We start from the raw sequence: 23,153 nt of genomic DNA on the forward strand, positions 1-23,153 counted from the left end.
TCCCCCCCCCAAAGAGCGCCAGTTACTCTCATCAGGTATACAAGATCAATAAACTCGATATAAACGCCAAGGCACGCATTCACTCTCTCCATCGCACACACCGCACTGCAGTCTTGCCATCCGCCTTGCTCGATAAAATGGCCGCCCAGTCCCCGCTCCTCTCTCTCTCCATGTTGAAATGCATGCCTAGTCCGTTGAGATTCTCCCGCCCAGGCCCCTCCCTTTTAGTTCTCCCTTGTGAATACAATCCCTTCCCAAAAAGTTTCGATCCCGCCCCTAGCAGAAAACCCCTTGACGCCGACTCCTTTCTGGCCCTTCAGCCCTCCCCATATTCATTGTGTTGCACGCACACCACGCACGCTTCCCTTTTGCGTTTCCAAAGCTGTAAAGAGTGGGTTTGGTATCTTTCCTTGCGAAGCCCTCAAGAGACTCGCTCCGTGGAGTGGTTGTGTGGACACTCGCTCTCATATCTCGTCATGTAATCGCAAAAAGAAGAAAAAAGAGCAGAAAAAGCGATGATAGCCAAACGTGTACGCCTGTTCCCACTTTCGCCACGTATAACGCCGTTCCGGGGAAAATCCCGTTTTCTCATCGCAAACTCGGCATACGGAAGTACAGTCTTTATGCCTCCTGGTATCAGTATTAAAAAAAAAAATCACGAGCGCTACGACACGCTTATAATAGCTCGTCACTCCCGCTGGCCACGCTCTGCTCGACGGCAGCAATGACAGCGCGCTCTTCGAAGACGGGACCTTGGCCATCGCACTTGGCTTGGCTCTTGAGGCGGTTGCTGACGTCCGTGATGTCGACCAGACCCCGCTTGAACAGGTCGTGGCTGATGATGATATCCCACGCGGCACCGGCGCCCAGCAGCCGTTGTCCGTTTTCCGAATAGGCGACTCGGTGGCTCGGCGTCTTGTTGTCGTGGTTCTGTAGCAGGTCGTCGTAGAAATCGGTCGGGCAGTAAGTCAACGGGCCGGTAGTCGTGGCATGTATCCCATGGCCGGCTCCGGGAGAAACGGCGGCAGCCATGGAAGAGGTGGCTCGCAGGATCTCATTCTCGGTGTTGACCTTTTGCAGATCGCGCTTCAATCGCTCATTTTCTGACACCGTCTCCTGCTGGCTAGCCTCGAGGGTAGCGAGCTTGGCCTCGAGGTCCTTGACATGTCGCTCCTTGCGCTCTCGGAATGCTCGCTGACTGAGGAGAAGGTTAGTTTAGTATGCTCGAGAGCGGGACAAGACATGCCCGTATGGCAAGCAAGGCGGCAGGACGTACGCTGCACGGTTCTGGGCCTTCCTCCGCGACTGGGCCGGGGTGAGATCGTCATCGTCCGAATTGGAGCCGGCCCTCTGACCATTGTCGAGGGAGGAAGGGTCGGCTTGGGCCGAGGGGAGGCCGTCCATGGAGGGCGGCTGGGCCTTGAGGGCCACATTCTGTCCGACGGATGCAGCACCGTTCAGGGCGGGCTGGACCTGGTGCTGGGCAGCATGGCCGGCATGGTGCTGGTTCGGCGGCGTCGGCGGGTTGGGGAATGCCTGATGCTGGGCGTTGAACGGAGCATACTGGTCGAAGCCCTGGAACTGATCATTGGGCAGGTCGCCAAAGATCTCCTGAGTAAGTGGTGTGTCAGCTCGTCCGTAAGCTGGATGTGGTTCGACGTGTACAGGGCCTGCGCTAGCCTGTGGTGCACGATCTCGCTTTCCAAGCGCTTGATAATCATGAAGTGGGGATGGGGACGCGGGTTGAAGGCGAGATATAAGAAGCAGAGGTGCGCCCAGCTGGCGACGGATCTCGAGGGCCAGGGCGGAATGAGAAGTGACAGAGACTTACAGGAGGAGAAGTCGTGTTGAACTCCTCCGAGGGCGCAGAATTGGAATGGGACGGCGTCAGAGGCGGGATTCCCATAAACTGATACGGCTGAGCGTTGAAATAGGCGGGGTGGGAGTAATCCATGGCGGCGTCTGCCTCGCAGGATGCGAACACGTCTCGTTGTCAAGGGTAGTGTTCGAATACGCGATGTGATCTCTTGTTCAGTTCACGGGCTTGCTTTTTCGAGTTTGACAAGAATACGGCGAAGAGGGAGAAAGGGCAGGCTTGGGGTAGGTAGGTAAAGTATGGGAAGCGGCAGGCGGGAGGGCTGGTAGCAAATAGGATGAGAGAATCAGCATGAGAGAGGGGTCTGGGGGCTCCGAGCGAAGCAGGTGTGCGACGACAAGCGAGTCTTCCAGGTCATTCACTCACTGATCACTGACCAGTGCGTCAGTGCCAGTGCGTCAGTGCGAGTGTGAGTGTGTGGGCGAGACGGGGAACGAGACAGGCGAGGCGAGTTGAGGCCAGCCCCATTGATCTAGCCAACTTTCACGTTAGCCTGAGGGGGCCTGCTAACGTTAGCACATGGGTTTTTTTGGAGTCGCAGGATGGGCGTGTCTTGGATGATGGTTGGGATGGGCTTGCGTAGCCCCGGGTCCAGGATGCGTGTGCCGCAGGCAAGTCGACAGGACACTGACTGCTGCTGCTCTGTGCTGCATAATGTACCTACATAGCCTGACCCTGTCTCTGTTCTGCCAAACCGCCCGTAGTTTCACCGGCTACTTGACTCGACTTCTGTCAAGCCTGAACAGGGCGGAGCGCAGTTCATCGGTGTCCTCTTGGTTGGGGGCGCTTTTCCTTTTCTCTCTCAGAGGATGATGCTCGGTCACTGATGAACTTCCTTTTCCCCCCTTTAACCCCTCTCGCCATGCTGACGCGAGCAGTCAGCCCGGCAACTTGGACGTTTCCTACTGGTAGAAAACCCGAGGTATTGTCAAGGAGGCTCTGCACAACGGGCATCGCAAAGCAGGCAACGGCCTCGCTGCCAAGCTCAATCGTCTGGGACCGGGCCCATGCCTTGCCTGAAAGTATGTAGGTACCTGCTGCCTCCGCAACCGCAACCGCAACGGGTTTTGCCCACCAGGGGGGCGAAAAGAGGCCCTGAAAAACAACGCTGGAAGTAGCCGTTCCTGGGTACCGACTTTGGACGAGGTAGCGCGCGCAAGCTGCATCGATACTAGCGGCCGCATCCTGCATCACTCAGTGCCGCCGCCCCGGCGAGGCCGCTGGTTACTACTTGTACTTCAATGTTGGTTACATGGATGGGATGCCCTTTGATGGGGTCTTCGAGGAACGGATCAGGTTGGAAATTCCAGACAAGGCAAACAGGGAGGTCCCCCCCCCACCGAGCGAGTACAAGTATGTGCCGCCATCGGGCGTGGCATGGCAGGGATCAGGCAACCCTGGAGAGTCGAGAGAGTGTCTGAGTGTGGTACTCTCCGTACAACAGCCAAGACAGTCCCACTCCAACTCTCTCGCTTGGCACACCGACAGCACGCACATGCAGCACAGCAGCTGCAGCAACAGAGCAGCAGTCCCCATGGAATCCGTGGGATCGAGCCCTGGGGAAGTGCGTACCGTTCATTAATCAAGTAATTGACCATCCACCACTCCCGACATCACAGAACCCGGGAAAATAGGTAAGATTGATGAGCAGAGCAGATGGCGGCGTTGGCCAACCCTCCCAACGCGGTTGCGTCTGGCTTTATGGTCGAGCGAGCGCTACCAGGTCGGAGAATTCCCACCCCCTCGTCGCCCATCCTCCGTGTATACCTTCAGTGGCTGGCAATAGCAAATCAAATCTTCAATTGCCTGCAGTCTTGCCTGCAGGTTTGCAAAAGTATGTGCGTGCCTTAGCTTGGGTAGAGGGATAACACACCTCGAGAGGAAACAACACCTCGCAAGGAGGAATCCAAATGCAATCCCAACACTCTCCTCACCCAGCACAACTCGTCAATGCAACGCTCTATCTCTCAGTACCACGTCATGCCCGATCCTTCGAATGGTCCCCCCTCATCAATCGAAATAACACCCATGGCCAGATCGGACAAACTGAAGACAGCGGCTCCGGGGTGAGGGGGCCGGGCAACGTTGAACCCAGATGCAAAGTGTCTAGCAAGGCTGGATCAGCCAAGACACGGGTCGAAGTACCTACAGGACGCATCACATGGCGCATAGGAGGACTTCCCAAGCGTCCAACCCACCCAATCCACCTCCCCCCCGCCGCCCCTGTTTGCTCTCTTCCTCCCTCCCCACGGACGAACAGGCTGCGCAGCCATGGGCTTGTTTTTCCAGCTGCACGGCGGCATGCTCTCCGCCTTCCCGGGCGTATCGGATGCTGCCGCTCTACACTCTTTCTCGGACAGCGCACGCAGCCGTCCCTAGTGTAGTGTTCCTCGACCCATCTGCTGCGAGCGAGACGAGGTGAGCTCGATCGATGATCCTCCCCGCCAGAACTGAGAACCATGCGACCAGGACCGTGCATCATCAATCTACAAGGGAGGTCCTATGAAATTGAGCGTCAGCAGAAACACCTTCCCCTTCCATACCTTAGTTCCATGAGCAGACGCCCTGACAACCCGAACATATCTCTTCTCCCCCTTCAGTAGCACGATACGTAGATGCATGCACGTCACAAGAGCCTGTGCCCTGATCAAGACGTCTTCAAGTCGTCTTTCTCATCATGAGTGAGCCATCCTCTCATTCTTTTTTGCAGGATTCTAAAAATCTGTTCATGACAATAAACGCCGTGCATTTCAATATCCATTATTACGCAACCGAGGCCACAACCAGAGCGGCAACCCCTTCCTCCTCGCTCCTCACCGTGATCTTGGTCGTCACGCCCGACTTGGACGAGTAGGCCATCCGCACGTTGGCCACGACCTTGCCGCCGTTGACCGTCTTGCCCAGGAGCTTGAGCGTGTGTGTCGTCTGGTTCATCGGCACGTCGGTGCCCTCCAGCGGCTGCAGGGACAGCGTCTTGGCGAGCTGTTCCGTCGCATCTGCAAGGTACATTGTCAGCACACCACACGTCGTCGTCGTCGTCGTCGGCATACTCGCCCAGGCCCCCTGGCCCTAGCTTCAACTTACCCGCAATGCTCTTGACACCGCTGAGCTGCAGCGTCTCCTCCGCCTCCTCGCCCGCCGCGCCGACCTGCTCCCAAATGTGATTGAAGTTGCTGGCGAATGTAGGGATGACGTAGTCGCTGCCCGCGAGGTCAAACTCGGCCACCTCGTACTCATCATCGTAACCCGTCTCCTCGGGCTCGTTCGTGGTAGGGTCGATCTCCTTGCTGGTAAACTTGAGGACGTTGGAGAAGGTGCTGATGGGCATCGAGCCCTCGCCTCCGACCTTCTGGAAGGCAACATACACCTTGCCAGGTTCGTCCGTGGGCAAGCTCTCGGCCTGGATGATGAAGACCTCCTCGAGCTCCTCGTCCTCGCTAGGCGAGGCAACTACCGACACATTCTCCAGTACGGTAGCGGGGAGGGTGTTCTTGATCTCGTACTGCAGAACGACATGCTCCTTGAAGATGTGCTTGATCACGGAGACGACATACTCGGTCTCGGCCTCCGTCAACTCAACGACAGGCGATGACTTGAGAACACTGCCAAACTCCTTCATCTCGGGGATCTGCATAAGCTCCTGAGCGTACTTCTGAGCCTGGGCAGTAGCTGATGCGGCAGCTTCGGCGCCAGTGGGCGCAGCCTTGGTCGGGCCGACCTTGGGAGCCTTGAGCGTGGGAGCCGTGGCAGTGAGCTTCTTTGTCCTGTCTTCCGCATCTGCCTGCTCCCGCGTGACAACCGGGATCTTGGAGATGTCGAAAGATGACGCGAAGGTTGACTTGTCATCTGACGTAACGTACATCACCAGCTGGTGCTCGAAGTACGGCAGTGAGAACATGGAGTCTTTAGATTATATCAGCAAGTGTCATTTGAGTAATAAAATTCGAGACTTGGGACAAGACTTACCATTCTTGACAAAGCGCTGTGCCATATCATCGGTCTCGGACATGAGCCGAAGGTTAAGCGCCGCACGGTCACGGACTTCGTCATCAACATCGTCGAGGCAGCGCGTCAGAAGCACCTCCACACTTCGCTTGACCTCCGGATCCTGCTGTCCAACACCGAACTTGGCCAGCGCCGTGACCGCAGCAGCACGGACGATGGCATTTTCCAGGACCACACGGTTATAGATGTACCGGATGTACTTTGTGGGTTGCGAGGTCTTGGGTCCCTCCATACCCAGCAGGTGGAGAATACGGACAGCCAGCTTGGTAAACTCGCAGTCCTCGATAAACTCGCAAAGGTGGGCCAAAGCGTCCTCCTTAGATTCAGGGACGAACTTGATGAGATCAAACATGCTCTCGACCACGGCACGCTTGAACTCATACCCTCCTTCGTCACGAAGGATACCACTGAGGAAAGCAAGCATGCCAGCTTGCTTGCTGGGGAACTTGAGGCAGAGGGTCCGGATGGCCTCGACGATCGTGATCTTGAACTCGTCGGTGATCTCGGACATGAAGCCAGTTATTTGCTTCATCAAGCGATCAACGCTGGCCTCATTGCCAGTCTTGAGTAGGGTGGTGATTGCAAACGTGGCGATGGACCGGTTGCTGTTGGAGATGAGAAGCTCGATGTCGGGATTGCAGACGTTGACTGCTTGCGGCTTGAAAGATGCGAAGTTGTGGAGGATGCGGAGGGCGGCAAACTTGGTCACGGCTCGGGGCGAGGTCAGGAAGAGTTGCAGGACGTGGACAGCCTGGGAGACCTCCGCGTCGGTCACATCCCTCATGTCACAGATGGCCTTCGCTGCCTCGAAGTTGACCATCTCACTCTTATGCCTCAGCCAGCCATCAAGAAGCTGCATCATGGGTTTTCTCAAGTGAGGATCCTCCTCCGCCAGCTGGGCTGCGAGCCTGACGAGCATGACGATCGCAGCAGGGTTCTTGACAGCACCAGCCGCTCCAAATTGCTGGACCATCTTGACAAGAGCCATCCTGTCGTGCATTCTCATCTGGTATAGGAGGCCGATGGCATGATACTGGGTCATGGTTGAGTTGTTGACAGGCAGGGCGTTGGAGGAGGAAGAGAAGCCCAGGGAGAAGCCGCCGGAGGACTTGGTACTGGCGGCAGCTTCCTGCGTCTCACTCTGCCACCGCCGGACGACATCTTTCGCGATCGGGAGCAGGTGGTACGACGAAACAAGGGCAGCGGAGGAAACGGACGGGTTCTTGTCGACAATGGCAGTCTTCATGACGCGCTCGATCGATGCAACAGTAGTGGCCTAGCATTTGTATTAGCACATTCGCCTTGGCATGGTTTCGGCCCAACGATGCCACATACATCAATAATTCGACACAGAGCTCGGATAGCGTTGGGTCTGAAGATAGCGTCTGTGCTACCGCCTGTGTCTTTCATGATCGTGCTAGTGACCATGATAATGTCCTCTGCGGAGTGTGCCAGCTCCTTGATGACAAGGTGCACCATCTGCCGCAAGCTGGCATCTTTGTTCTGGAAGAGCTTCGAGATGCCGAAGAAAAGGGTCGTAGCTTCATTGGTAGGGAATTTCTCTCCCGTGTAGAGGAGGAGAGCAATCTTGGTAAGGAGGATGCGGCATTGTCGAGGCTGGATCGGGGAGCTGTTGAAGAGGCGAGCTGTACGGTGGGTTAGCTAATGTGAAGGGATGCTACGTGTATGGACACGGGATGCGTTTGTGCGAGCAGACCTTCTTGGAAGACCTGGGTCCGGTCGACTCTGACGAGCCCCGTATCGGCGTCCTCGTCCTTCTTGCCGTAGTTCATGATGGGCGAAATTACGGCAATGTGTGGTGCGACAGCTCTCAAGGGCCCGTTGTCGAAAGCATAGCGGTGGAATTTCGAGAACTCGCGACGTCGCCAATTCCACCCCACGCAGGGGGTCACCGCCTAGCCAGGGCGATCACATGACCCCGCACATGCCACCCCCTAACCACAGCAATGTGGCGCCTTTTGTTCCTCCATGAGCTTGGTATTTCTATCATATCATTGAGTGAGCGAGGCAACATACCTGATTTTGCTTTCTTCGGCGGTTGTAGTCACTGCATATTCATGACTGTGACGTATGTAAAGTGTGCCTTACAATTACGGTGGTCTTCTCAATTATATTTCCGTAATGCCTTCAGCTATGGACACTTGATTGACGGCTACCCACATCGTCGTCCCTTGATGACACTCGCTCACCGATAACTTCCTACAAAGGCTGCCGCCACATCGACGCTTCATCTTACATGTCATTAAAAGCAAATACCTTGGGCGTTTTCCTAGTGCAGACCAGCCATGTCCACGCAGCGCTGGGGAGGTAGTTCATGAGTGGTGACCATTCATTGCCGTAATCCGCTGGCTGAAAGATCTCGGGGTCGCTTTCTTTCAACTCCCGCACCTTTTCAGGCACTGCAAATGCTAGGAAATGGTCCCGTCTCTTCCCTAGAGGTAATGACCTAGAATTGTCGTTAGGACATCTCATGATCTAGCCAGGATATCCTAGCCGGATTGGTGAGGACTTACAGAGCATTGCCGAAGAGCCCATGGCAAAGGCTCGGCTCCTTCCTCAGCAGACCAAACTTCCAAACACAGTCTCGGGCCTTCTCTATTGCTGCATCTAGAGCATCTTCCTGCTTGGGAAAATACGGGTAGATAGATAGCAGGCAGTGTAAGATACCCGGGGCCCCGTGACAAAACTGGACCAGGCGACTTGATGACTCCTTTTCGGCTTTGGTAGGCCAGTTTCCATCAGCGTCCTGCATGGACAATAGGCTTGATAGATGATCCTCAAGCTGGGAGGACAGAGGCGGAGAGGTGAGAACAAGCTGCGTAATGATACCAACATCGCCGTGTACGGCACCAAGATACCGCGCGCCATGCCAGCGCCAGTCCGGTCCATTCTTGATCAGAAGATCAGACACCAGAACGATGTATCGTTCGACCAGTGGCGAACTGTTGGGTACCCAATGCCGTATTAGACGGAGCAGATATAGAGTGCCTGCGCGACCATAGAGGTGCTCGTCGGGGAAATTGCCAGTGAAGATAGGGTTAACGGCATTGAGAAACTCCTGTACATATGGCAGCTCTTTGGTCACGGCGGCGCACACGGCCAAATATGCCAACTTCTCGCTGGCCACGCCGCAGCAGCCTGGTCTGAGAACCGTGGTGCCTCTCGAGCCGCGAAGGTACTGCCGTGCCCATCTTATCGCGGGCTGGCCAGCAATCTGTCGTTTTGGCTGTGAGGCAGACACATGAAGAAACAGATACGCAAGCCCCGTGGGCCCGGATAGAAGTCCCTGCAGCTCATCTGGGCCGTAGCTTTCCCGAGGGCCGTAAATGGTCACAATGTCCTCCAGAGCCCGTTGAAGGTATGGCTCGGTATCGGCCAATGACAGCGGGGTGGGGAAGTCGTTGGCTATGCAGCGAGATTCCATAGCCAGGTCGATCAAAAGGAATATGGAATTGGTTCGGGTGCCTCGCTCAGTCATCAAGGAGTGTCAATGGCGCGATGCATGGTTTGCATATCCCTGCTTGTCTCGAGAAGTCAGAAGCGTGCGATGGATCTGGTGCCTTCCCCGCATTCATTGCTCGGGTTCTAGATTTGACTTCGTCGACATGGGTTAAGCCATAAAGCCATAGTTACCTCCTGCACCGTCCCAAGATATTAATTAAGCTTATTTTTATGTCCGGCCACCAGTGCGAAATTCTGCAGAACAGATGCGCAGTACGTTGTACGTTCGCGAAATAATCGAAAGGACGAGCAGACCAAGTATTCAAGGCGCAGATGTACTCTAATTGCGATACAATTGTCGCCAACATCGTGGTTCTACCAGGCGAAAAGACGGAGAGCACCGCCTGTTGGACGGCAACTGACGACGTCCAGCTCGGTAGAGCAATCGAGTTACAGGCCGGGGTGGAGCTGAGCACTCCCTGTGGAGCTGCAAATCGACAACCCGGAGCGTCAAGCACATGCCAACCTACTAGGTAGGTACCTATTGATGCGTCGAGCGCTAACACTCCCGTCACCATGACGAAGGCCCAATGACGACATCGATGCCAGCATCCCCCAGCAAAACCATTTCACGATATCACAAAGCCGCAACGCTTCCCATTTCACTCTCCACGGACTCTCTTCCTTCCTCTTTCTCACAGAAGTCTCATATACCAGCACACCAACTCCATCTTGAATTTTATCAACTAGGACTTTACTTGAAACGAGTTCCCAAGACTGCAGATATGTCGGACCAGCAGAGCTTTGCCCAGTCAGTCCAGGCAAAGGCCCGAGAGATCGCGTAAGAAATGCCGTGTTGCTGAACCTTGCATAGCCTACCTAGCTAACGTGATACCATGTAGAAAGGAAGACTTTGACCAGGCCAGAACTCTGGTCAAGGATGCCGCAACAAGTCGCGCTTGGCTGTACCCCATCAAGGTACGATCGTATCATTCCAGGCCACCTCCTCGCTTTCTAACGCGAACCTAGGGCATCGTCTATTTTGCTATCCACAGAGACCTATGGAAACCTCTCCTCTCTCGGCTTCTGCCCCATCTCGCTCTCTCCGTGAGCGTGGTCGCTGGAATGTTCGTCTTTACATACATCCCACAGCTCAGCATCCTGGTGTTCGTCAATGGGCCGGTCGCCGTCGTCACCACGGTACTCCTTGTGCTCAACGAGAGCTCCACCATTGTGAACATCATCTCGCGCAACTTCCTGATTCAGGATGCCCTTCTGGACACGTTTGACGGCACACTCGTCGCAAAGAACGAGACGGGCGTCGTCAGTGAAGGGCGCCAGCTCAAGTCTGGAGGCGATTCTATTCAGAGGCTGGGAAAAATCCTCAAGTCGCCCTTTGAAAAGTTCTCGCCCAAGGCTTTGATACGCTACATTATGTATCTTCCCCTCAACTTTATTCCAAGTGAGTCCCTCCTTGCAAGCCTTCCCGGAAGACGTCTCACTCACAGGGCTCGGTTGCAGTTGTCGGAACTGTCCTTTTCATCCTGATGCAGGGCAGGGGTCGGGGTAATATGGTTCACGGACGCTATTTTCAATTGAAGAAATGGTCATCCTCCCAGATTTCCTCCTGGCTTCACCAACACAGAGGTCCATACACTGCGTAAGTGGTCCCAAGCCGGACAGTCTAGCAATCGCCAGTCTACTAACAGCTTCGGACCTAGCTTCGGAACGGTTGCCACACTGCTCGAGATGATCCCCTTCGCGTCGATCTTCTTTTCGTTCACAAATACTGGTCAGTTTTGTGCAACTAAATCCCCACCAACATGGCAAAAACTCGGCTAACAAAAATTTGTAGTTGGTGCTGCACTGTGGGCGGCCGACATCGAGGCCAAAGACACCTCTATGACGAGCACAACCGCCCCCGAGTTGCGTGACACGGCAAAGAAAGCGCAGTAAACGTTTCTGCCACGGCACTGTGTGTGTTTGACAGTGTAGTCAGTGACTTTGTGGAATATTTTCTTCTCACGGAACGGACTATTGGCGTGGAGAGAATGCGTGGTACATCATGGGAGGCTTGAACTCATAGCTGTTCCTGGTCTTCGATCTTATTATCGAATTCGGGACGCAAGATACTGGGTCTGTAGCTTTCACTACTGCAACCCTCAGGGTTGCCTCATAATTCCCATCATGGTAGCTAGATCTTGTGCCGTGTTGCACTGCCGCACGGTTACCTCGAACCCTGTCCTGTCCAACATGTTGACAAGTGACAGCTGTGATCGAACCACCAGCGATGCACCAACGCTTCTATGTTGCTCTTTGTCCCGAAAGGGGAGTGAGCCTGTACACTACGACAGCTCTACCGCGCGAGACGAAAAAGCTTGTTTCCTATCCTTTTAGCTGCCAGCACATACAGACTATCTACGAGACATGGGCTCTTATGACTATCAAGGGGAAATATTTACACTCTTAGAGACAGCACACAGAGCATTGGGGCATGATATTCCACATGCCGGGAGGGTATTCGGTCGACGAGATCTATTACTGGGGATGTGCCAATGTCAACCCCCTCGGTCGATGAACACTGATCACCACGCCCTGACTGTCCCAAGAGAGCCCTTACACCGAGAATACGCCGGAAGAAGCTGGGACCGAGACCATGCTGGTAAAAGAAGAAACTCTTCCCACCAAACATCAAATCACACAACTGTCTCGGCAGCCATCATTGTAGAGCACAGGCTTTTCTTCCTTGTTTCGGACTCAAACAGGCGATTTCACGGATCACAGAAGCAAAGGACCTCGCCACCAGAATCAAATGTTCGAGAGAGGGAGGAGTTCACAGAGAAGCAACCTGCCTATGTCTTCCAAATCGAGGCATAATTCCGATGGCAAACCAAGGTGAAATCACTTTACATCTCCTTTTTGGGCTCTCTATCCGTTCTAGTGTCTGCTGTGCGCAATTGGCGCGTTACTTCAGAGTACCAAGTGGATATCGTGGAGTTGTTACAGGTTGACTTGTATGACCAGCTTCGAGAAACTCCACTGTAGCACGCGAGCCGGAAGGCAGGCTTTGCATTAACAAGGGGAAAGCTTGTAGGTCTGTCTGCTAAGCATCTATGGCTTCATTATCTCACTGAGGATATCAAACTCAACATTGGTCGAGACAAGCCATGTCGATCCCACAGATCAGGGGCAGGTACAGAATGAGGAGCCGGAATGGGAGGCCGAGCAATCTAAGTGATCAGGAAGGAACAACGTGGGGGCCTCGGGATAGTTCTTGGATGCTGTTGCCACACCCGCCTCAAGCAAGCACCTTCACAGGAGAGGGACACCGGTGATTGCCTGAGAGCTTGACTACTCACAGAGAAGGCCCGACTTGTGAGGATCTCAAATATGACGCAGATACCTGTATTGCTTTCTTGTCTTCTTCGTCATTTGTCTTCTCATCTCGTCTGTCGCCTGCGAGTCGATTGAAGATCTGTGCGAGGCCTCAGGGGATACACTCCTCATATCCATTCGTTCTTGCCATTCTGACATTTGTCAACGGCGTCCTTAGGCCTGAACTGCGTGCCAATATCTGCCTCGAGGATCCAGGGCAACATATCGGCTCCGTTCACGATATTGCTCTCCCTGTCCCAGAACAAGCTCTTCGTTCTATGCCACAAAACTGTTCTACACAGGCCCTCTCACGCCTTCCTAGTTCCACTCGATCAAGAGGACCATTATTATGAAGTTGTCTTCTGTCTACATTGGCATCTTGCCTCTCTTACTCCACGGTGGTCTTGCAAAGGCCCTCGTGAAGGAGGGTGACGGAATTAGTGGAAAGATCGCAGCTCGTTTTCGCCAGTTTTTCGAGAACCCTGACGCACAGGGGCTCCAAAATGACTACACTCAACCGTACGGCTATGAGACATCGACAACTGCCACTCTTGCCCTCACAGGTAGGTCTCAGAGACAAAGAGGTCTGAACAGGATGCTGACCACCGTGCAGTGCCTGACCCAAGTGATGTCGGATATCCTGGTTCCTCTCGAGCAGATCCGGCAACCCGTGGTTATGGGCAGAGCTCCGAGTCCGCGTCTACACCTTCAGCAAGACCAGGGAATGGGGGGACCTCGCCCAATTCGGAGTCATCCTCGCTGACTACCGATATTGAGAGCGACTCCGACCACTACAGCTCAGCCACTTCGTCTTTGCCAGATACTCCCAGCACCCAGAGCAATGCTGTCCCAACCAGTTCGTTCTTCTTCGCAACCTCGGCCGCATTGCCAGTACAGGGCACACCTGAGAGCAGCTCTCAGTCCAGTACTCCCAACGCCACTGCTACTCCAATTCCGAGCTCTTCGTCCCCGGGCACTTTGACCGAGGTCCCTTCTCTACCACCAGCGACAATCACATCAGCCTTGAATGTAACATCCAGTCTTCCGTCCACAGGGATCTTGAGCAACACTACTACCGCTCTTGCTGTGTCTGCCAACATAAGCACTTCTCCAACTATAGTGAACTCGACCCTGGTTCCATCGGCAGCCTCCAACTCATCGAGCCTGCTCATATTACCCACTGGAAACACCACACTCATTCCCAGCTTCAACATCTCGACTACGACTCTTCCGCTTCCGTCCAACTTCACTTCAATCCCACAAACCAACGGCACAAGCGCACTGAATCACACTGCTATCTTGCCTACCAGCACTTCGAATTCATCAACCATACCTGTAGCTTGTACTGGAGGTGAGATGTCAGGGCCGTGTGCTGCAACTGGCCCTACAAGGACATTACCGGCAGTCAACACAACCAGGCCAACTGCTCCTACAAACTCCACTGGCAGCACCATTCTAAACACATCCTCATGGCTACCCTCCAATTCGACCATCATGAGTCCGAGTCCGTCAAGGAATCTATCAAGCAGCCTGCCCATATGCACGGGTGGCTCTATGGTTGGGCCTTGCATGACCTCGACCATTTCTCCTATCCCAGGAATACCTGTATCGCCACTTCCTCCGCCCAACTCCACGAATGTCACTCAGCCCTTGACAGGCACCTCGGGCTTTCCCGTATCTGGAGGCGTGGGCCTGTGTACTTCCGGTTCTATGGTTGGCCCATGCTTCAAGCCAACATCCTCTTTTAATTCCACAACTCCGAGCCAGGTCGTTTCAAATCACACATCCCCCGTCGGAACAGGATCGTTGTGTCTGGTTGGCTCAATGCTTTCTCCGTGCACCGCATCGGGAGCGAAGCCCATTCCAGGTTCACCAGCCTCTGCCACTCGGTTTCCTAGCAACTCGAGCGCTCTTGCTATATCAAGTCCCACACCGTCTTCACCATGTGCAACCGGAAACATGACCGGACCATGCGTGGCTCCATCTTCAACCAGAATTCCGGGAGTACCGACGTCCATTCCCCTTCCCCTCACCAACAGCTCAGCTACTACAGCTCAGCTCACTGGAGTACGAGGTCCAATCTGCATTGTCGGTTCCATGACTGGTCCATGTTCTGCTTCTGGAACTGGAGCCATTGCATCAACCTTGCCCCTGAACTCTACGATAGCTCCTTCCAACACTACGTCTGCTGTACCCACAACTTTACCTATCTGCATTGAAGGCGCCATGAGCGGGCCGTGCTCTACTCCAGCCAACATCACAGTCCCGACAGCGAATAGCTCAACGATTCAGCCAGTCATTACGTTTAACTCGAGCCTATTATCGATCATCCCCCCCGGCACGGCATATACTCCTTCGAAAGGCTTGACTTCGATTAGTCCCGTATCTACGTCAGGTTCGGGCGGATATCCAAGTCCCAAGACAACATCGAGCATTTGCCATGAGTCCAAGACAACCACGAAGTCACGTTATGGATACCCCCTGACGACGTGCAACGAAAGCAGACCCTATGCCACTCATGAAACCCCGTCCACCATTGAGTCCCTGATGACTGATTGGGGAAGTGTTACGCGGTGGACCTCTACAATAACTCCTCCGTCAAATTGTAAGGAGACCTGCAAATCGTCTCGCAACACCACTAACAGTCGATAGATACACCGTCCACATTCTTGACCCAGATCGTCTCAGGAGTGATCAACTCCGAGGAATCCACAGGAGAGGCCCAATCGGAAAAACCTTCAATCATTCCAATGAGTAGCAGCCCGATGAATGCTGGTTTAGGACCCATGGATCACCGCCACAATCACACCGGGACAAACGATTTGTCGATGTTGCGCAAGATATCTCGAGATGGTACAGTGCTTCTCACAAAATGGGCCAGAGGCTTGGGCCAGTGGTTCGGTGCACCGCCACTCCAGGGAAACGATGTCAGAGTTGTAGAGCCTGACGGACCGGCCGACTAGGTGAGATTGACGAGACCACAAACTGGCTTTGGGAGGCATTCAACTAGGCTTGTGTGCCGCTTTTAGGCATCGAGATATCCTTCATCTTTGGCTCCAGTTGTGCCATATCCAAATCGTCGAGGGTAGTTGAGAGTGCAATCTTGGGAGATAGATTCAACGTCTAAACAGTACACTCATTTGACGGACACATTCATTTATGTCTTGTACCACCACATAGGTAGCCAAGATCTTGTTTGCTTTGTCTCATGTCGGTTTCCCTCATTCAATTACTGTGTTTCTGATGGGCTATGTGAAGTGCTCTTGGGTGAGGCATGTTCAAGAATGGTTATCCGCGCGCGAAGGGGAAGTCAAACACGATGTTACAAGTGGTATATCTCCATATCCCCCTGTTTGCGAAGTAGACTGGCGTGGAAAGAGAGGCAATGAATCCACCGGTGAAATGTCTTTGAAAGGCAAAACAGATGGTCAACAAGAATTTCAGATTGAGCAGATTTGGTATCGTGGTCGCAAAAACACGAGAGAAGCAGTAGCCAGCCAATACTCTGTCATGGGCGTCATAGACCGTGTACAAGAATGGAATGCGGAAAAGGAACAAGAAAAACAGTAAACAAGAGACTAGGTAGGTTGAACCAACGGCACATCACTTTCATGTAGAGGTGATTGAATTGCGTCGCCGCTGCAAGAGCAAACAAAGCCTCCCTCCCTCCCTCCAAGGTAAGGTCAGCTAGCCAAATGACAACTCCAAAAAAACAAGTGACCAACTGAAAAACTCCATTGTTGGATCCCCCCTCCCTTCTCCCCACCTCCTTTCCTCCAAAAGCGTTTCCCTTTTACTCATCCTCCTCCTCCTCGATGGGCGCCGGCGTCCTCCGCTCGTTGCGGCGCTTGGGCCGCCGGGTGCGCGAGCTGCTGATGTTGCTCGCCGAGTCGTCGGGCGCAATCTCAAAGTAGTCGTCGCCGCCCCAGTCGCTCTCGCTGGCCATGGACTCCTCGTCGCCCCCGGCGCCGGCGCCGGCGGCCCAGCCGGGCCTCTCGTAGCCCGGGCGCGCCGAGTCGCCCGAGTTGGGGAAGACGTCGATGCCGCCGCCGCGGCGGTGCTGCAGGTTGAGCATGAGGCCCGCGCCGCGGCGGCGCAGGGCCGTGCGCACCTGCTCGGCCTTGTGGTGCAGCGTCTCGAAGGCGTCCTCGAGGGCCTCCATGCCGACGTAGATCTCGCGCTCGACCTCGGCCAGGACGGCCATCTCCTGCTCCTCGTCGTTGGAGACGGCCTGGTGCCTGCCCGCGCCCGTCGCGGCCGAGACGCGGCTCGACATGCCCGAGACGAAGGAGGCGGGCGTGGGCCCGCGGGAGAAGGGCGTCGTGGTGCGCGAGTTGAGCCCTCCCATGGGCCCCATGGCCGGGGAGAAGACACGCCCGGCAGCGCTGCCAGGGCTGAAGGCCGCGCCGCGGGGAGGAGGGGAGAAGAAGCCGCTGGCGGGCGTGGCGCCGCGCGATTCTGCGGTCGGGGTGATGGCCTCGTCCGGATCGACCCCCGACCAGAGGAACCCGTCGAAGCGGCCCGATGTGAGAATCTCCCATTCAGACGGGTTTATATCGCAGATCGTGTGCAGTAGATCGTGCATGTAGGGGTTCCGTACGAGGTAGACTGCAACCTCGGCGTCTCGAGGGGTCATTTGCAAGCGGTACAACCTTTGCAGGGACAGGCCCGTCTTTATCAGGAAGTCCTGCCTCGGTTTCCGCATCGGCGTCGGTGACCTCAGGACGGGCTGAACATCCCTCGTCCCAGAAAGCAGGGCGTTGAAGAACGGCCGCTCGTCCTGGTCCAGGTTCGTCAAGATGGCAAAGGTGAGCGTCTCGTCGTCGATCTCCTGAGGTGCCACAGCCGACTCGGCACAGTTGGACATCCACTTGTCCACGCTTGACCGGACTCTCTTGTTCTGTCTCAGATAGTGTTCGCGGAACTCCTCCCCGATGTCCGGGTCCATCTTGATCGGCGATGCTGGCCTTGCTGGTACTTCCACCTCGACCATGTTCTTTTGGCCCAGCTCGGCAAGGTCGAACGGCGGCCATGCCGGCAGGTCAACTCTGCCGCTGACCCTCTCCAACACCTCACCCCAGCCGAGACCTCGATGCGTCTCCTCGGATCTTTCGCAGATGACACATGAGCATCCCTCAGGGGGCAAGTCTCTTGAGAAGACGTTCTCCAGACGATCGAGCAAGCGACGGGCTACCGTGCGATGTCCTGTCGCAACAGCAACCGAGCCGCTGTGGCTGAGGACTTCCTGGTACTGGTTGAGGAGGTTAAAGAAAGGGGCAAAGAGCGTCTCTGCACCTCGGAGGGGTGGATTTGATGGTCGCGTGCCATTCTGTCTGGGAAGGACTGCAAGGAAGTTCTTTGGGACCGGCTGTTGCAGCCCCCCGTTCATCATCAAGTAGTCCACGCGCGGTACCTCTTGTATGTCTAGGGGCGGAGGAGGAGGTGGTGGCGGCGGAGGCGGGGGTGCAGCGCCAAAGTCAGTTGCAGGCGTTTGCGTCTCTGACCTAATGTCTGGTTCTTCGAAGCGTATGTGATGCGGCATGGGCTTATCATCTGAGGGAGGTATGTGAGGCGGAAACTGGGGATGCTGGGTTGGTGTCTTCGGCGATGAGTCTTGCGCAGATTCTGGTGAGAAGTCCACATCGAGGTGGTCGGGCTTCACCGTCTCGCCAGATACATCGCGCCTCGGCGGTATGGATGTCGCATTCGACTCTTGCCCTTCAGTCTGCCCACTCACAGCTGATGATATGTTCGTCCTGGTCTCGGCAAAGGTCTGCTTTGACGAGGGCGATTTTATGTACGTCGCCTGGCTAGATGTCCGTGACTTGACCGACAGTTTCGACTTGTCATCGTTCTTCGCAGTGGATCGCGACAGCCACGAAGTTCGAGAACGAGGCCTCTCCCCGTCTTGTTCCTTGTCCTTGGACCTACCGGAAGAGGGTGTCCCCGATCTCCTGCGCTCTTTCTGGTCCGAGAGATTCGTCTCTGGCGGGCTTGGCGGGCGGTCATCCTTGTGACGGCTTTTTCTCGACGATGACGTCCTTCGGGTGGGAGAGTAGTCGACTGACTTAGAGCGCTTGATCTTCTCCGAGCCGACGTCCGTAGCTTCAGGCGTCAACGGGTCCGTCCGCCGGGCCGACGTCGCGGAGAGGTCCTCCCGACTGAAGACATTCTCCTTGCTGTGCACCTTGCTGAAGGAGGGGTATGGTATGTTTACTCGCTCGCCGCTCCTGTTGAGCTCGGGCACGAGGTCGACCATGGACGAGGACCGTGAGCGGTCTTCCTTGGTCCTGTGTCGGCGGTGAGAATGGGAGTGGGTCTCGCTGTCGGTCGGCCTCGACTTGGAGGATCGCGAGGACTTGTGGTGGCGGTGACGGTGCGTCGTCGAGTCTGTGTCTTTCTCGCCCTCCCTCCTCGAGCGCTCACTCTTGCTGCTCCGCCGCTTCTCCTTGGGGCGCTCTTCCACCTCGGTCACATCCCGATCACGATCCTTGGAAGGCATGGCAGGCGCACCATGCCAGCCCGACTCGAGTCTCGGTACTTTGTCGCCCGCTAAGCTCGCCCGCGCAAGGTTGGATCGTCGTTCTGGGGGAAGCTGCTGGAGGGTCGCCGCGATGGTGTCTCCACGACGATTCGGAAATTGATGATGAGTTACAGAATATGGGTTCAAGGATCTAAAGACATGACTGGAAAAAAAGAATGGTGAGATGCTCCAAGAGACACACACACGTATGCACACACATACACACCAGGCAGACCTGGGAAGAGGCGACTGGAATTCACAGGCTCAGCGGCTGCAGCTGTTGACGAGAGGAGCCCGATTGTGATTCGATAGGCGAGCTGGTGGGGGTGCCACAGCGGCAAGACAAGGGACGGGTCGGGCGTGGCTAGGCGGTGGGCCACCCGCCAAGTGCTAACACCATCCACCGCGGCGGGGTGTGGTGCCCAACGTTGTGCTGGCACATTTTAGCGGTGTTTCTAGCGTTTGAGCTCCCCCCTACAGAGCCTCGAGCCTCGAGCTACAGTGCAAACAAATCATTAAGGTTATCCATTATCACAGACATCATGCACTCGATACGCGTGGATTCCAGGCTGCCATCATCTTTCAGTGTTAATAATTCGTGCTTTCTCATGATGCTTATGGCAATCTCTCGATGATTATATCTCGACAGACGTATAGCCTCCCTTGCTCAGGAACAAGTCTCGCGCTGTCTCAGGTAAAACAGCGCCCACTTGCCACTGGCTAGGATACTTGGCTCATGCAAAACGCACTGCCAACACATCCATCATCCCGGCTCTCGAGTGGAAGACGGGGCGGACTCTGCGCATCTCGACAACTCTCGAGCAGTAGAATCCGGTGAGGGACCACTGCGCCGTTGGTAAAGGAACGCCGTCCGATCCTAAAATAGCGAGATCCGAGTCGGATGGATCGATCAGGCCTGGACTTCAGGTATTAGGTACCCAAAGCCCCTTCTCAAGACCAGTTGGGCACCAAAGTCCCCCGGTACCTGATGCGACTAAGCGCTCTCCATCACCACCCAAGCCAATGAGGCTCGAGGACTGCACTCTCAACCCTTGGTCGGGACAAACATGCACAACCAACGTACCCTCCATCACCAGATCTGCGCCGGCACCAACGCCGCGGGCCAGAAAGGCGGCCGGCGGGCGGGATGGTGCATCTGGCTTCTTGCGAGATCTCGGGTGTTGTGTTTTAGTGGCACAGAAGAAGGACGAGAAACAACTCTATTCTTACTCCGTAAACGCTTTTCCTGTGCTGCCTGGGCAAGCAGATTCAGATGCCGCCAGTGTCAAAAACACCCATGTTCTACGACTGGGGTAATGCCCCGATGTACGCAACGCCTTCTATGGCTGACGGCTGTAACACGCCGGACCAGCTCGTGCATATATCGTGATCCAGTACACACAAATATCAAAGATAATATCCAATCACTCGCTATCCAAACGACTTGATCTTAAAACCTGTCCAAGAGACCCTTGCTCTCCAGCAGCAGCACGATCTGGTGCACGATCGACCGGACGGTCTGCTTCTCGCAGTCGACGACCAGGTCGGCCTGGGCCGGCGCCTCATAGGGGTCGTCGACACCGGTGAAGCCCGTGATCTCGCCGGCGCGGGCCTTCTTGTAGATGCCGCGCTTGTCTGTCCTCTCGCAGTACTCGAGGGGCGTGGCGACGTGCACCAGGTAGAAGTCGCCGTACTTCTCGACGAGCTCGCGGGCGTGCGCCCTCGACTCCTCAAAGGGAGCGATGGGGGCGGCGATGACGGCGGCGCCGGAGCGGGTCAGCTCCGAGGCGACAAAGGCGATGCGGCCAATGTTCTTGTGGCGGTCCTCGCGGCTGAAGCCCAGCTCGGAAGACAGCTCGCTGCGGACGGTCTCGCCCAGCAGCATGGAGACGGAGCGGCCGCCCTGCTGGTTGAGGGTGACCTGCAGGGCGCGGGCGATCTGGTCCTTGCCGCTGTTCTGGTAGCCGGTCAGGAAGATGGTGAAACCCTGCGCGGAGCGGGGAGGGTGCGACTCCCGAAGGACCTTGACGACCTCGGGGTACGAGAACCACTCCGGGATGTCGCGGCCGCTGCGGAGGCGGGCGCGCAGCTCGGTACCGGAGATGTTGAGGGTGCGGGTCTCCTTGGGGATCGTGTCGATGGGGGCATACTCGTCGCTGTCGGGCAGGTACGTCATCATCTGGAAGGGGACGACCTCGATGCCGAGCTCGTCGCGGTACTTCTCGACGGCGTACTGAGCGTCGTAGGGCCCGTAGAAGTCAACGCCCTTGCTGTTCTTGCCGGGACCGGCGTGGTCACGGCCGACGATGAAGTGGGTGGCACCGTGGTTCTTGCGGATGATGGCATGCCAGATGGCCTCGCGGGGACCGCCCATGCGCATAGCAAGGGGCAGGAGACCCAGGACGGCCATGCCGTTGGGGTATCGGGGCAGAAGAGCCTTGTAGACACGGACACGGGTGAAGTGGTCGATGTCGCCGGGCTTGGTCAGGCCGACGACGGGGTGGATGAGGACGTTGGCGTGGTGGGAGCGCGCGGCGCGGACCGTCAACTCTCTGTGGGCGCGGTGCATGGGGTTGCGAGTCTGGAAGGCGACAACCTTGGTCCAGCCGAGCTTGTCGAAGTGCAGGCGGATCTCCGCGGGGGTATCTACATGTCGGGTCAGCTACAAGTGTCTCCCAGCAATGCTCCTCGAGGGAGCCGAAGGGAGTCCTTACATCGCAGATCGACAAAGTCGTAGTGCTGCAGGCGGTTGACTGCCTCGAGCTTGCCACCGACGTAGTACTCGTTGGCAGTGTTGAAGAGGTACTTGATAGCAGGGTGCTCCGGGTCACCACCGAAAACTTCCTTGGCCTCGAGCTCCCTGAACAGATCGCCAAGTCAGCCGTCTGTCCAGACCTAGTATGGTGGACCGGGGATATTCGTGGCTTACTTGTTGGGCTTGTAGACATCCTCGACAGTGAGAATAGCCAGGTTGCGGTCGTCCCGGAAGTCCCTGAGGGTGACGCGGGCACCAGGCTTCACGCCGACCTCGTTGATCAGCTCCTGCGACACGTCCAGCGTGATGGGCATGCTGAAGAGAGCACCGTCGGCGAGCCGGTTCTCCTTGACCACTCTGTAGAAGCATGGTTAGTTAGCCCGGACTGGGTCATCTACGCCCCCCGCCCGAAGACATACCCATTGTAGTCCTTCTCGGTCATGAAACCTGCATATTCGACATCGCGTCAGCTCTTGGCCTTCGTGGTTCGTGGCTCGAGACCAGCCACGGTGGGGGGTTCCCTGCCGAGGGCGGGCGGGGTCTGTCTGCCACCTACCTTCAAGGGGAGAGAAACCGCCATTGAGGATCAATTCGAGGTCGCAAAGCTGGCGCTCGCTCAGCAGAATAGCCGGGAGCTTCTCTGCCTCTGCGGAGAGCTCAGCATGTCTGGGGAGATCGCGGGCGATCAGATCCTTGAGGATACCGCCGTGAGGAGGGTTGGCCATAGCGTCGAGTCTGTGGTGCGCTTATACGACTTTGAAAGTAGGAAGCAGGTGGGAAACGGAGTTGCACTCGGGAGAATCGAAAGCAAAACCAAAGGACTTTTATATCTAGAAAGGAGCTTTTCGACTCGTTCCAATGACTTTTCGTCTAGTCCTCGTGCCGCGGGTCGGATTGGAAGTTTCTGTGGGAATATGACGTTGATCAAGGCACAGAGCAGGCCAAGATGGATATATAAGCCCGCCGCTGCAGTGACAGGGTAACGTAACGTGGGAATATGCAGAAGGATTCCTTGACTAGAGCAACCTAGGACGGCAGAGCAGGATCAGGCGGAAAGAGAATGGTGAAGAAAAGAGAGAATTTCCCCAAAAAAATCTATTTATGCAAATCTACAACGAAGCCCTTTCAGAGTTGCAAAGAAGCTCCATGCCTTTCCA

The 23,153-nt window shown here is 55.8% G+C and overlaps 5 protein-coding genes across 5 annotated transcripts; 2 read left to right on the forward strand and 3 right to left on the reverse strand.

Annotated features, from left to right (window-relative positions):
- Positions 1 to 675: 675 nt before the first annotated feature.
- Positions 676 to 1,954, reverse strand: E0L32_005415 (uncharacterized protein; the record flags this gene model as incomplete). The annotated part of the gene is made up of 3 exons (XM_031139934.1): positions 676 to 1,198; positions 1,277 to 1,611; positions 1,832 to 1,954. The coding sequence occupies 3 exons, from the start codon at positions 1,952 to 1,954 to the stop codon at positions 676 to 678; spliced, it is 981 nt and encodes a 326-aa protein (XP_030996162.1).
- Positions 1,955 to 4,639: 2,685 nt separating this feature from the next.
- On the reverse strand, positions 4,640 to 9,380 carry E0L32_005416 (uncharacterized protein; the record flags this gene model as incomplete). The annotated part of the gene is made up of 8 exons (XM_031139935.1): positions 4,640 to 4,872; positions 4,961 to 5,779; positions 5,843 to 7,157; positions 7,217 to 7,527; positions 7,599 to 7,797; positions 7,919 to 7,949; positions 8,139 to 8,348; positions 8,416 to 9,380. 8 exons carry the CDS (start codon positions 9,378 to 9,380, stop codon positions 4,640 to 4,642), a joined length of 4,083 nt encoding a protein of 1,360 aa, XP_030996163.1.
- Positions 9,381 to 10,128: 748 nt separating this feature from the next.
- E0L32_005417 (uncharacterized protein) lies at positions 10,129 to 11,299 on the forward strand (the record flags this gene model as incomplete). The annotated part of the gene is made up of 6 exons (XM_031139937.1): positions 10,129 to 10,184; positions 10,246 to 10,321; positions 10,373 to 10,805; positions 10,865 to 11,003; positions 11,065 to 11,135; positions 11,199 to 11,299. The coding sequence occupies 6 exons, from the start codon at positions 10,129 to 10,131 to the stop codon at positions 11,297 to 11,299; spliced, it is 876 nt and encodes a 291-aa protein (XP_030996164.1).
- A 1,768-nt stretch (positions 11,300 to 13,067) lies between these two features.
- E0L32_005418 (uncharacterized protein) lies at positions 13,068 to 15,681 on the forward strand (the record flags this gene model as incomplete). The annotated part of the gene is made up of 3 exons (XM_031139938.1): positions 13,068 to 13,281; positions 13,332 to 15,323; positions 15,371 to 15,681. 3 exons carry the CDS (start codon positions 13,068 to 13,070, stop codon positions 15,679 to 15,681), a joined length of 2,517 nt encoding a protein of 838 aa, XP_030996165.1.
- An 830-nt stretch (positions 15,682 to 16,511) lies between these two features.
- E0L32_005419 (uncharacterized protein) lies at positions 16,512 to 22,721 on the reverse strand (the record flags this gene model as incomplete). The annotated part of the gene is made up of 8 exons (XM_031139939.1): positions 16,512 to 19,404; positions 19,464 to 19,674; positions 20,326 to 20,414; positions 20,699 to 21,887; positions 21,956 to 22,101; positions 22,171 to 22,353; positions 22,416 to 22,443; positions 22,553 to 22,721. 8 exons carry the CDS (start codon positions 22,719 to 22,721, stop codon positions 16,512 to 16,514), a joined length of 4,908 nt encoding a protein of 1,635 aa, XP_030996166.1.
- Positions 22,722 to 23,153: the final 432 nt, after the last annotated feature.

The sequence above is a fragment of the Thyridium curvatum genome, assembly GCF_004353045.1.
Source record: "Thyridium curvatum strain D216 chromosome Unknown NODE_28_length_411853_cov_82.906025, whole genome shotgun sequence".
NCBI lineage: Eukaryota > Fungi > Ascomycota > Sordariomycetes > Thyridiales > Thyridiaceae > Thyridium > Thyridium curvatum.